The sequence below is a fragment of the Pseudophryne corroboree genome, chromosome 5 (assembly GCF_028390025.1).
Source record: "Pseudophryne corroboree isolate aPseCor3 chromosome 5, aPseCor3.hap2, whole genome shotgun sequence".
NCBI lineage: Eukaryota > Metazoa > Chordata > Amphibia > Anura > Myobatrachidae > Pseudophryne > Pseudophryne corroboree.
In genome coordinates this window covers 647539951-647554337 of record NC_086448.1, presented here as the reverse complement: position 1 = coordinate 647554337, position 14387 = coordinate 647539951, and the positions used below count along the sequence as shown (strand labels likewise).

The window sequence follows — 14387 nt, the reverse complement described above, 5'->3', positions numbered from 1 at the left end:
CCGTGTGTTCCCTTTGTCAAGCTGTAATAAGTAGGGGTAAGGACGTTAACCACCTCGGAACATCCTCCCTTATACGTCACCTGCAGCGCATTCATAATAAGTCAGTGACAAGTTCAAAAACTTTGGGTGACAGCGGAAGCAGTCCACTGACCAGTAAATCCCTTCCTCTTGTAACCAAGCTCACGCAAACCACCCCACCAACTCCCTCAGTGTCAATTTCCTCCTTCCCCAGGAATGCCAATAGTCCTGCAGGCAATGTCACTGGCAATTCTGACGAGTCCTCTCCTGCCTGGGATTCCTCCGATGCATCCTTGCGTGTAACGCCTACTGCTGCTGGCGCTGCTGTTGTTGCTGCTGGGAGTCGATGGTCATCCCAGAGGGGAAGTCGTAAGCCCACTTGTACTACTTCCAGTAAGCAATTGACTGTTCAACAGTCCTTTGCGAGGAAGATGAAATATCACAGCAGTCATCCTGCTGCAAAGCGGATAACTGAGGCCTTGACAACTATGTTGGTGTTAGACGTGCGTCCGGTATCCGCCGTTAGTTCACAGGGAACTAGACAATTTATTGAGGCAGTGTGCCCCCGTTACCAAATACCATCTAGGTTCCACTTCTCTAGGCAGGCGATACCGAGAACGTACACGGACGTCAGAAAAAGACTCACCAGTGTCCTAAAAAATGCAGTTGTACCCAATGTCCACTTAACCACGGACATGTGGACAAGTGGAGCAGGGCAGGGTCAGGACTATATGACTGTGACAGCCCACTGGGTAGATGTATGGACTCCCGCCGCAAGAACAGCAGCGGCGGCACCAGTAGCAGCATCTCGCAAACGCCAACTCTTTCCTAGGCAGGCTACGCTTTGTATCACCGGTTTCCAGAATACGCACACAGCTGAAAACCTCTTACGGCAACTGAGGAAGATCATCGCGGAATGGCTTACCCCAATTGGACTCTCCTGTGGATTTGTGGCATCGGACAACGCCAGCAATATTGTGTGTGCATTAAATATGGGCAAATTCCAGCACGTCCCATGTTTTGCACATACCTTGAATTTGGTGGTGCAGAATTATTTAAAAAACGTCAGGGGCGTGCAAGAGATGCTGTCGGTGGGCAGAAAAATTGCGGGACACTTTCGGCGTACAGGCACCACGTACAGAAGACTGGAGCACCACCAAAAACTACTGAACCTGCCCTGCCATCATCTGAAGCAAGAAGTGGTAACGAGATGGAATTCAACCCTCTATATGCTTCAGAGGTTGGAGGAGCAGCAAAAGGCCATTCAAGCCTATACAATTGAGCACGATATAGGAGGTGGAATGCACCTGTCTCAAGCGCAGTGGAGAATGATTTCAACGTTGTGCAAGGTTCTGATGCCCTTTGAACTTGCCACACGTGAAGTCAGTTCAGACACTGCCAGCCTGAGTCAGGTCATTCCCCTCATCAGGCTTTTGCAGAAGAAGCTGGAGACATTGAAGGAGGAGCTAACACGGAGCGATTCCGCTAGGCATGTGGGACTTGTGGATGGAGCCCTTAATTCGCTTAACAAGGATTCACGGGTGGTCAATCTGTTGAAATCAGAGCACTACATTTTGGCCACCGTGCTCGATCCTAGATTTAAAGCCTACCTTGGATCTCTCTTTCCGGCAGACACAAGTCTGCTGGGGTTGAAAGACCTGCTGGTGAGAAAATTGTCAAGTCAAGCGGAACGCGACCTGTCAAAATCTCCTCCTTCACATTCTCCCGCAACTGGGGGTGCGAGGAAAAGGCTCAGAATTCCGAGCCCACCCGCTGGCGGTGATGCAGGGCAGTCTGGAGCGACTGCTGATGCTGACATCTGGTCCGGACTGAAGGACCTGACAACGATTACGGACATGTCGTCTACTGTTACTGCATATGATTCTCTCACCATTGAAAGAATGGTGGAGGATTATATGAGTGACCGCATCCAAGTAGGCACGTCACACAGTCCATACTTATACTGGCAGGAAAAAGAGGCAATTTGGAGGCCATTGCACAAACTGGCTTTATTCTACCTAAGTTGCCCTCCCACAAGTGTGTACTCCGAAAGAGTGTTTAGTGCCGCCGCTCACCTTGTCAGCAATCGGCGTACGAGGTTACATCCAGAAAATGTGGAGAAGATGATGTTCATTAAAATGAATTATAATCAATTCCTCCGCGGAGACATTGACCAGCAGCAATTGCCTCCACAAAGTACACAGGGAGCTGAGATGGTGGATTCCAGTGGGGACGAATTGATAATCTGTGAGGAGGGGGATGTACACGGTGATATATCGGAGGGTGATGATGAGGTGGACATCTTGCCTCTGTAGAGCCAGTTTGTGCAAGGAGAGATTAATTGCTTCTTTTTTGGGGGGGGGTCCAAACCAACCCGTCATATCAGTCACAGTCGTGTGGCAGACCCTGTCACTGAAATGATGGGTTGGTTAAAGTGTGCATGTCCTGTTTTGTTTATACAACATAAGGGTGGGTGGGAGGGCCCAAGGACAATTCCATCTTGCACCTCTTTTTTCTTTTATTTTTCTTTGCGTCATGTGCTGTTTGGGGAGGGTTTTTTGGAAGGGACATCCTGCGTGACACTGCAGTGCCACTCCTAAATGGGCCCGGTGTTTGTGTCGGCCACTAGGGTCGCTAATCTTACTCACACAGTCAGCTACCTCATTGCGCCTCTTTTTTTCTTTGCGTCATGTGCTGATTGGGGAGGGTTTTTTGGAAGGGACATCCTGCGTCACACTGCAGTGCCACTCCTAAATGGGCCTGGTGTTTGTGTCGGCCACTAGGGTCGCTAATCTTACTCACACAGTCAGCTACCTCATTGCGCCTCTTTTTTTCTTTGCGTCATGTGCTGATTGGGGAGGTTTTTTTGGAAGGGACATCCTGCGTGACACTGCAGTGCCACTCCTAAATGGGCCCGGTGTTTGTGTCGGCCACTAGGGTCGCTAATCTTACTCACACAGTCAGCTACCTCATTGCGCCTCTTTTTTTCTTTGCGTCATGTGCTGATTGGGGAGGGTTTTTTGGAAGGGACATCCTGCGTGACACTGCAGTGCCACTCCTAAATGGGCCCGGTGTTTGTGTCGGCCACTAGGGTCGCTAATCTTACTCACACAGTCAGCTACCTCATTGCGCCTCTTTTTTTCTTTGCGTCATGTGCTGATTGGGGAGGGTTTTTTGGAAGGGACATCCTGCGTGACACTGCAGTGACACTCCTAAATGGGCCCGGTGTTTGTGTCGGCCACTAGGGTCGCTAATCTTACTCACACAGTCAGCTACCTCATTGCGCCTCTTTTTTTCTTTGCGTCATGTGCTGATTGGGGAGGGTTTTTTGGAAGGGACATCCTGCGTGACACTGCAGTGCCACTCCTAAATGGGCCCGGTGTTTGTGTCGGCCACTAGGGTCGCTAATCTTACTCACACAGTCAGCTACCTCATTGCGCCTCTTTTTTTCTTTGCGTCATGTGCTGATTGGGGAGGGTTTTTTGGAAGGGACATCCTACGTGACACTGCAGTGCCACTCCTAGATGGGCCAGGTGTTTGTGTCGGCCACTAGTGTCGCTTAGCTTAGTCATCCAGCGACCTTGGTGCAAATTTTAGGACTAAAAATAATATTGTGAGGTGTGAGGTATTCAGAATAGACTGAAAATGAGTGGAAATTATGGTTTTTGAGGTTAATAATAATATGGGATCAAAATGACCCCCAAATTCTATGATTTAAGCTGTTTTTTAGTGTTTTTTTAAAAAAACACCCGAATCCAAAACACACCCGAATCCGACAAAAAAAATTCGGTGAGGTTTTGCCAAAACGCGGTCGAACCCAAAACACGGCCGCGGAACCGAACCCAAAACCAAAACACAAAACCCGAAAAATTTCAGGCGCTCATCTCTAAGTGGGACTCCACTGTATGTGTACTCCCTTCTACAGTTGCATCAGCCGTACCTGGGATATTGTTTGTCAACTGTCTATGGTACATTTGTGGTGAGTTGCAATCTTCCTGATTATTAAATGTAGTGGCTTGTATACTTAACAATAGAACACTAGGATGGTGATTGCGGCCAGGCATGTTTCATTCTGGTGGATTTCTAGTGACTGCGACGCCACGACCATTCTGTTACATACATCGATTAGCAGCTCACCAAAAAATCACTGGAATCTTTCAATTTTCTCATACTGGAGACAGTCATATCCCTCCAAAGTTTGGAAAATGGTTTTCAAGAATAATTTCTTTATACATTTGTTATGTAAGGACTGACATCTAGTGGCCATTTTATATACTACAATACAAGGAAAACAGTAGCTAAAGCATTGCAAATTATCCTCAGTTTGAGATGCCTACTAATTAAAAAACAAGATGAGGCCTTGTTAATTATTATTTTATATTGCTACATATCACTGCAATAAGAAATGATCTTTTATTGCCATTTATCAATTAGTTCATGCTCTAAGAAGAGGATGTCCTGGGGAACAGCTTAACAGGGAATTAATAGCTATTGATATCACTTTAGTGCAATTTCTGCATGCATAGACATTAGGTCGCACATGTGCAAAATTATACTGAAAAAATGGGTGCAACAGTGTAGTGCACCTGCAGGAGGGGGGATCAGACTTTGTATTCTGTTCTTAAAATGAAATCAGTAAAAAGGGTGACTTTGTGCAGATAATGCAAAGTATGCTTATCTTTGGCAAAAATATTTATTAGTCTCACAATTCTCACACCATTTATTCTGATTTTTCAGTCACATTTTATTTAAAGAACTTTATATTTCATGCATTTAAAAAATAATTTGAATATAATAAAGGATTATGTATTCAGAATTATCTAGATTATAAGTATATTAACAGTCACCTTAGTGTTGCATGATCTATATGAAGGTACTTGGCCTGTGCCCTTCTGTGGTTCTATGATCATGGAATTCCTCTGTGAATTCTGAGAGGCCAATAGCGGTGATGGTCATAAACTTCCAGAGAAACGCTTGTAATGCTGGTGCTGGTTGTAATGACTTCGCATCAATGAATAACGCATATTTTCCCTTGCACCTCATAGAGTTGTGCAGGAAAATGTACAATGTTGGGGTACCGTAATTCTCTAATGTGTACAGTCGTACGTCAACGAGTATTGAATCGCCCCCTAATAGTCTTAAAAATGAATAACAGTCCCCATTATATGTTATTATTTCTATGAAAGTGATGTGTGCCCAATTGCTTTGCATTACTTAGCCAAAAATACAGTCTATAGGTAATAACTCTATCAAGACATGCATTGTGTTAAAGAAAAACCCCCCACCTCTTACATTCATACTTGCCGACATGCAGCTGACCACTAATAGGGGCTTGCCTGGGGGCTTTTTGTTATGAAGCCCCTCTTTGAGAATCACGTCATATTGGTCCCATCCCCTCCTCATGGACCTGCTACTTGCAGCATTGTGCTCCCCATTTCAATGATTAGTGGGTGAGATGCGGGAGGGTCACCTACTAACTGTATTCTTTTGGGAATACCAGGAGCACCCCCAAAATTCAGTTGTTTCATGACAGTAGGTAATTATGCTTACATTAAATGTTTTCATTTTCTCCTATAATACTGTATATTGGCTTAAATTCATTATAAGAGGGAAACTCAAGGTTATTTTATTACGTTTTGTGAAATGCACAAAAGCACAAAAACAGGTTCCAAGAAAATCATTTTGCTGAGTGAGAAAAGCTGGACCCTATAGCCCCTAAAAATGTGCCTCAATGAGCGCTTTAACTAATTTCAGTAGTCTCGTTCCACAAAATGAAATCGTGTTTTAGTGCAGCTCCACAAAGCTAGACACCTCTGTGGTGTGACACTGCAGTGCCTATTTTGTACATTATAAGGATACGTACTGTCATCCTATCCATTCACCCATTTGCATGTGCAGTTTTTGCCTCATTAACAAACACACCAGATAGATCTCCAAACTTGTGAGTTTGGAAAAAGTCCCCACCAAAGAGGATCTGTGCTGCACCTTTGCTGATATTTGCTTCATAAGAGAGGCCCAGGGACAGCATTCCTATAACAGTTAAGTAACATAGCCGAAAAGTCATTCAAATATATGTTAGAAGAAAACTTTATTTAAAATTGTGGTTAACATAACCTATGGACATTAGATTGTTTTGAAAAGATAAAAAAAAAATAATGTTAGCTACAAAATATGTGTTATGCGTAGAATACTGAATACGAGGAAAGACGATAATTTCTGTCAGTCAGTCATGGGCTTCCTGCAGCAGATCACTGACCACAGCGGTTGTGGAGAAGGAATACGGAGTGAGGAGCACAGCAATTGTGTAGTGACGGTGACCAGCATCATTAGCAGTAAACACCACCTAGAACACAAGCAACAAATCTATAGTGTTACATGAACAGACATTTGTCCCAATGATTAAAAGTCTCTTCGTGGAACTCAGATTTATCTCAGTGTAACATGCCCATATACTACATGTAATACTTTTAGGTATCAGGCTATATACTTTTCCAATTCAAAACAATAAACTATTAAAATTAATATTCACAGCTAAAATAACAAACAGAAATGCAGGTGGTTTGGTCACCAGTTCTTATTATCCACCCCCTGCACCCTGGTGTTCCTGTGTCTTCCTACTGAAATTCATGAAATGTATGTAAAGTTGCTGAGAAGGGGTGCGGTTAGCATCCCGCGGGGTGTAGATGCCGATGTTCAGGTGACAGACGCCGGAATCCTGACACCACTCGGAATTCCGGCATTGGAACTTCGACCGCTTGCATGCAGAGTGTAAGTATTGGGGTGAGAGTTAGGGCCCTTAGGGGGAGGAGGTGTTAGGGTTATACACTACAGAGGAGGTTAACCGCAGCTATCCCCCTCACCCCCCCCCCCCCCCCCGAGTCTTTGCCCTACTCGCCACCCCCCCCTCCTCTTCACTACCTTAACCCTAGCCCCCAACCCAGGAGGATGAAGGAAGGGGACAGGGGAGAGGTAGATTAACTATTCCCGTCCCCTGTTGGCATTTTAAACATCGGGGTGCCGCCAGCTTCCCAAACGCTGGGGTTACCTATCAGACCCGCTGAGAATGGCTATATAGAAAATTATTTAAACACCCTTAATGCCTAGGGTCTGTGTACTCAGGCAAATATGTACAAAAGGAAATGGTACATTTCCACTCTTTCCTCCATATCTTACTCCTTGGTTTCTGTTCCGTGGATGTTCACAGTGGAGTAGTGCGCAGAGGAGAAATCGGGGCACAGATACAATCCAACTAGGCTAATGTGATATGGCATGGTCACGCCCAACTGCAGAAAGCTTAACTGTTACTAAAATTATGCACACCAACTGGGGCAGATCTCTGACTTCATGGCTGGTACGGTCCCCCACCAATTCCCCCTTTGTGCACTGCTCCCTTTCTTTCCCTATGTGCCTAACAGATCCCTTTTGCAGCATTGTGACAGGTGGCATTTTCGTCCTGATAAAAACATTTGTTGTGTAGGGAGCACAGCAATGGCGTATCTATTATGGGTGCAATATGTGCGGTACACATGGAACCCCGGGTCCAGGGGGGCCCACACCGCACACACTGCACCCATATTTCATTGCTTACCTGTCCAGAGTCCCACGTCGGGGACTGCATCCATTGCAAAAATCACAGCCAAAATGACCGCAGCGCATGCACTGTAGTGAAATTAGTCTCCGGAACATGGTGTGTGCCATATTTCCAGAGACCTACGCTTGCGCAGTAGACTCTGACACAATGGCAGAGCCTACTGCACCATGAAGAGGAGGGGGCCCACCCGGAGTCTGCACACGGACCCCCTTCTCTGTTAAAATGCCCCTGGAGCACAGAGTTATTGAGAACATCTTTATACTTCTCAGAGTTAATGTGACCATGAATTACAGCTAGTGGACCCATGCCATAACCACAGCATAACGTCACCACATCCATGCTTTACTGTAGGTACTGTACACTCTGGCATCAGACGTTCTCCTGGCACTCTCCAAACCCAAAAACGTCCATCTGATCTAACGTGTAAACTGTGATTCATCACTCCATAACACTCGCTGTATTTATTCCACTCTCCAGTTTTTGGACTCTTTACACCATTGTAAGCGCTGGACTGCATTCATCTTTGTGATTATGGGTTTATGAGCAGCTGCTCGCCCATAATATACAAGTGTATGGGCCTCCCTACAAAACCGGCAAATTAGTGGCCATTTGGAATTTGCATGCAATGGTATGCATGGGATGACCCCTGTTTTGTCGCAGCTCCCTGGTTAGCACTCTCCCGTTTCGGGGGTCTTCCATGGCTAGGTGCATTCCTGCAATGTCCGTTCTTCTTCCACACAGTAATGACAAAAAACACAGTGGATTTCGGAATCTTCCTAACATACGCAATGCTTCTTACACTCATACCCCCGAGCGAGCAGCCTACGATGAGCGCCTTTTCAAACTTGGTTAGCTCCTTCTGGCAAGCCATTTTGTTAGCAAATTATCTGATCAATGCCCCTCTACCCATTTTATACCTTCATACCTTCACAAACTCATGTCTGCTGCAGGAGCACACCATTTCGCTTGCAGAGTGGTGTCCAATCACTTTTGTCTATATAGTGTATATGTCTAATAAATGCTAAATAAACTCTGCAACATGCTTTATAGTCAGATACATGAAATAAATGTAAGGTTCTTACTGAACATTTTTATAAAATTGTGGGTACCCAACTCAAGGAACCTAATTCCTAATTTCAAGGACAATATCTACCTTCCCACATGCTATGGGTAATGCTAATGCCTGCAAACAGCTATATATACACACACATATACAGGTTGAGTATCCTTTATCCAAAATTCAAAATCCCAAATTTTTGGGTCCCCTACTGAGATATTGACATATATATTAAATATTAAGTGTATATACAGATATATTATATAGAAATATAATATAATATATACATATATGTGTCATTATCTCAGAAGGGGAACCAAAAATGTGTGATTTTGAATTTTGGATAAGGGATACTCAACCTGTACATATATATATATATATAATAGACAAAAATCAGAAGTACCCTTCCTGCGCTGAAACTGAGCAGCACTACTGAAAGGTCCCCTCTTAGTAGGATCTTAACAATAGAAATACACAATAGAGACAGAGTGCGCTATAGCAGTACAACTGGTTGATAATTATCACTTCCAGATTCAGGGGAGGGACTTCTCTGAGTTCTTTCCCCTTAGGAAACTCCTGATTGGGGCCTAGAGAAAAACCCTCTCACCAGAAAGAAATCACCCGACAAAAAATTCACAGTTTAGTAAATGAGTACTTTATATAAAATATTTAATCCATAATCAAAAATTTGACATCATAAAACAATGTTACAACAATGTACACTATCCCTTTTGTTGTGACTATTCCTCCAAGAGCTCACACCGTTAAGGTGAGGATGATCGTCATTATAACATCTTTAGCATTTTTGATGTGTGTACTAAATAATTGTAACATTGTTTTATGATGTTTTATGATGTCAAATTTTTGATTATGGATTAAATATTTTATATAAAGTACTAATTTACTAAACTTGGAATTTTTTGTCGGGTGATTTCTTTCTGGTGAGAGGGTTTTTCTCTAGGCCCCAATCAGGAGTTTCCTAAGGGGAAAGAATTCAAGAGAAGTCCCTCCCCTGAATCTGGAAGTGATAATTATCAACCAGTTGTATTGCTATAGCGCACTCTGTCTCTATTGTGTGTATATATATATATATATATATATATATATATATACGGTATGTTACTTTTTTAAAGACCATAATATATTTTTATGAATAGATGACTTGTAGCTTTCTAGTTATATTAATTATAAATAAAATATCTATTTCTTATCTTATTGGCAGTCTTAGAAATCATTAACCCCTACTCTGCTAATTATAATTGTGATTCATCCTAACCACTGGAAGGTTTCTCATGTAAATGTCTTGAAATGTGTAGAAGAGGAACGGTCATTGCAGGAATGCACCTCACAATGGAAGACCCCTGAAATTGGCGAGTGCTAACCAGGGATCTGCAAAAAAAAAAAACAGGGGTCGTCCCATGCATACCATTGCATACAAGTTCCAAATGGCTACTAATGTGCTGGTTTTGATAAGAACACTTTGTTCTTACCAGCACTTGGATATTATGGGCGAGCAGTTGCTCATTAACCTCTAATCACAAAGATGAATGCAGTCCAGTGCTTACAATGGTGTAAAGAGTTCTAAAGCTGGACAGTGGAATAATGACAGCGAGTGTTATGGAGTGATGAATTACGGTTTACATGAGGAGGGTGGCCTCCATTGTAAACAATCTGTTTTCATGGTAATTATTGTTTGGTGATCACCAGACTGTAACACCCTATAATACACAAAAGTCCAGAGATGGGGGGGTTCTAATGTCCAGATCCTAATAAACACAGGGGTCCCCTTATTTGATGCAATGGGTTGTCTATTTTTCAAAATGGTATACCCTGCAGGGAGCAAAGCAAAAATAAAACGGAAGTAACTTTGCAACTTGACAAAACCATGGGGGTCATTCCAACCTGATCGCACGCTGCTGTTTTTCGCAGCGGTGCGATCAGGTCTGAACTGCGCATGCGTGTGGGCCTCAATGCACAGGCGTGTCGTTGTGGCCATCGCCGAGCAGCGACGGGTTGAAAGGAGAAAGGGTTTGCAGCAGCGAACGCAAGAAGTTTGACAGGAAGAGGCCGGCCAGGGGTGTCAACTCACTGTTTTCTGGGAGTGTCGAAGAAAACACAGGCGTGCCTGGCCGTTTGCAGGGAGGGATCCTGACGTCAGCTTCAGGAAGGATGATCGCCCCGGGTGAGTAAGTCTTGAGCTGTGCAGAGACTGCACAAACTTGTTGCTTGTGCAGCTCTCTGCACAGCCGATCGCACAACACAGCTCTAGCTCCCTCCCCCCTATAGGTGGCGATTATCTGGTCGCAGCAGTGCAAAAAACTGCCTGCGTGCGATCAGGTCAGAATGACCCCCCATGTTGCACAGCAGGAGGGACAGACTCAATGTGATTAGCATTTGTGGTCTCAATGCAAAAGAGCCAGCACTTACCCTGCAGGCACAAACATACTGTATACAGGTTGAGTATCCCATATCCAAATATTCCGAAATACGGAATATTCCGAAATACGGACTTTTTTGAGTGAGAGTGAGTTAGTGAAACCTTGGTTTTTTGATGACTCAATGTACACAAACTTTGTTTAATACACAAAGTTATTAAAAATATTGTATTAAATGACCTTCAGGCTGTGTGTATAAGGTGTATATGAAACATACATGAATTGTGTGAATGTAGACACACTTTGTTTAATGCACAAAGTTATAAAAAATATTGGCTAATATTACCTTCAGGCTGTGTGTATAAGGTGTATATGTAACATAAATGAATTCTGTGCTTAGATTTAGGTCCCATCACCATGATATCTCATTATGGTATGCAATTATTCCAAAATACGGAAAAATCCGATATCCAAAATACCTCTGGTCCCAAGCATTTTGGATAAGGGAAACTCAACCTGTATATATGTATTGCTCCCCCTACATTATAGCATGGTGTGTGCAGGTGCAATGTTTCTTTTGTTCTTTGCTCCCAACTGTGAATCAGCTCCTCTTTAAACATGCTTTAAAAAAAAGTGTTGGTGGTTGTAAAAGAAATACCCAGATTTGCTTTTAGCAAACAGCATTTTTTGGGTGAAAATGCCAAGTCTTCTGAATAAAACCCAAGGTATAATATGTGTGGATACTACATAAATATAGATATTAAAATGAAATGTGACTAAAAATGGCAAAATGTCTACATATTACACACTTACATCAACAAATTCATGGAATGGTGAAAGACCCAGCTTGCTCCAAAAAGGTTTGGTTGCAAATTGCAGTTTATATATTCCTTCAACAAATTGTTCTTCAGTGATGAGGCTGTGGATTTCTCCATCGGAAGATGTTATCCTTTAAAACAGTATTTTATTAAATATTTGTTAACAGACTTCCACATTCATGTATTCATTTTTACTTCTTTACTCAACAATGTCATTTTCAGTTTTTTTGTTAGCAAAAGCATTAGACTTCTAAAATAAAATAGTGAGCATCTGCTAATAAAATAATGGCAGAACTCACGTTGCATTAATAATAATGGATTCTAATGCTAGAAAGACTTATTTATCAATTATCAGGCCCGCGCCTTGTTGCTGGTGACATCTCAAGTACGCATGCGCAAATCACTCGCTCACTGCACCACCTCATGCACTGCACCGTTTAAAGAAAGTTTAGAAACGCCTATCATTATTGATTTGTAAGGCGCCACAATGCTCTGCAGTGCAGAAGTTGGGAAGAACAGGACATACATAAAATAGGGAGATACAAGGTACAGTAGGCAAAATAAATGCAGACAAAGTGTAGGGAGGGCCCTGATCATAAAAGAGCTCAGTGTCGGACTGGGGCATGTAGGGCCCAGCAGGGGGATGTAGTGGTAGGGGCCCATGTTTAGGGGTGTGGTCAGTCCACAGAGGGGGTGTGGCTTGACACATCACTGGTTTGACTAATCATTAGAGGGTGCAACATATGGTCCCTTTCGTAAATAATTCAGCTGGTGCATGCATGATAATGTACCAGATTAATAAGGTACATATGGTAACATATGTATGATGTATAATTCAAGTGCACAGTCTGGAACCTGATCCTTGGAGCAGGAGGTGGGCCCCCAGGCAGTGGGGCCCACTGGTGGTTTCCCCTGTACCCCTGTGGGCCAGTCCAAGCCTGAAAGAGTTTACATTCTGAGTCAAAAAGGGCACTACTGAAACAAATGGAGCACGTGTGGCTCAGAGTGGGGACTGGTTCTGAGTCTGCATAAGTGTGGGTAGTATAGGTGGCAGTAGGGTAAGCACTAATAAAGAGATGAGTTTTTAGGGAGCTTATAAAGATTTAAAGACTTTAGGAGAGTCTCATCAGGTGTGGTAAAGAATTCCATTAGTGCGTAGTGGCATGGGCCTTGTAGGCAGAAGTGGGAGGCGGCTATCAGATATGAAGAGTAGGTCAGAGGAGGATCTAAAAGGACAACAGGGAGAGCATTTTGATATGAGTACTTGGATTATAAAGAGGTGATATTAAGGGCTTTATAGGTAAGGGTGTGTGGCATAGCCCTGGGGGGATGGAGTCGGAGTGACAGGAAATGCATACAGTATAAAACCTGGTGGCAGTCAGTGACTTAAGAGGCTAATTATGTTAAATGGAGTTGTTAGACTGACGCTAAAACAGTTTGATTTGTCAAGGGGTTAATTAGTTTAAAAAAATGCTCCCTGTGGAACTCTCAAAACTGCTCCATATAGCGTAGAGATATGCTGGTTCGGATTTACACGGCTATTCTTGGATTTAATCCGCTCCTATCTGATTGGCTGCAATACTCCTTTATTAACCAGGAGTATGCAGTGTTAAAGGAATGGTTTCATTACAAACTGTTTTAAATAAATGTTACAATATTTTTTACATTAAACGCTTTGCATATTGTAACTCCTAATGCTGTATTTGTTGAATAGCACTATGTAACACTATGCAGGTGCCAGCTACTTACCCAGAATTCAGCAGGTCCCAGCTTTTGTCATCTTTCTGTTTCAATAACTTGGCACGCAGTTTGGCTGCTGGGGTCCCTCTTACAGCATCCAATACTTTTATCATCAGAGCACACTCAGAATCTACTTGCCCATGTGTGCCATGTGCCTTTAGAAGCCAAAAAGAAAGATATATTTATATTTTAAAAGTATGTAGTGTAGCTTGTGGAGTTTCAAACAACGTAGATGACATATAGATCAGCTCTTTGAATTCTCACTTTAAGAAATGGAACTCTTGTAGATGGCAGATTTTTAAAACCCAGGTGCAAGGCCATCTAGAGCTCCAACAGGCCCTGTTACTGGTGGTGTGGCAAACCCCGGGTGGAGGGGTAGGGGGGCTTTCCATGACCCTCCCAAGATTCTTTAATAAATAGTCCACTGGCTCAGATGTATTAACCTGGAGAAGTGATAAAGCAGTGATAAAACAGTGATAAGCGCAAGGTGATAACGCACCAGCCAATAATTACGAATTTGAAAAATGACAGGAGCTGACTGGCGGCTGTGTTATCACATACCCTCCAACTGTACCTTTTTGGCAGGCACAGTACCTTTTTTCTACGGTTTGTACCGATTTTTGACTCTCCAAATTTCCATTGAAAGCATAGGAAAAGGGGCGTGACCACACCCCTTTACCTGTGACCACGCCCCCTTTTCTAATTTGTCCCGGTTTTTTTGTGTACAATGTTGGAGGCTATGTTATCACCTTGTATTTATCACTGCTTTATCAAGTCTCCAGGTTAAT

General features: G+C 43.2%; 1 protein-coding gene across 1 annotated transcript; it reads right to left on the bottom strand.

The window, feature by feature from the left end:
• Positions 1–6194: 6194 nt before the first annotated feature.
• Positions 6195–13920, bottom strand: TTR (transthyretin). Its single transcript, XM_063925228.1, has 4 exons — positions 13864–13920; positions 13609–13754; positions 11855–11990; positions 6195–6361 (listed from the first exon to the last, which is right to left on the bottom strand). Exons 1-4 carry the CDS (start codon positions 13918–13920, stop codon positions 6242–6244), a joined length of 459 nt encoding a protein of 152 aa, XP_063781298.1. The 3' UTR covers positions 6195–6241.
• Positions 13921–14387: the final 467 nt, after the last annotated feature.

What these genes read in the sequence shown, in the direction of transcription:
- TTR (XM_063925228.1), bottom strand. Translation starts at nt 13,920, where the DNA reads ATGGCCTTGCACCTGGGTTTTAAAAATCTGCCATCTACAAGAGTTCCA. An exon ending in TGGGACCTGCTGAATTCTGG is followed by an intron (nt 11,991 to 13,608) that starts GTAAGTAGCTGG and finishes ACTGTTTTAAAG; the next exon opens with GATAACATCTTCCGATGGAG. An exon ending in CATTCCATGAATTTGTTGAT is followed by an intron (nt 6,362 to 11,854) that starts GTAAGTGTGTAA and finishes CTTGTGTTCTAG; the next exon opens with GTGGTGTTTACTGCTAATGA.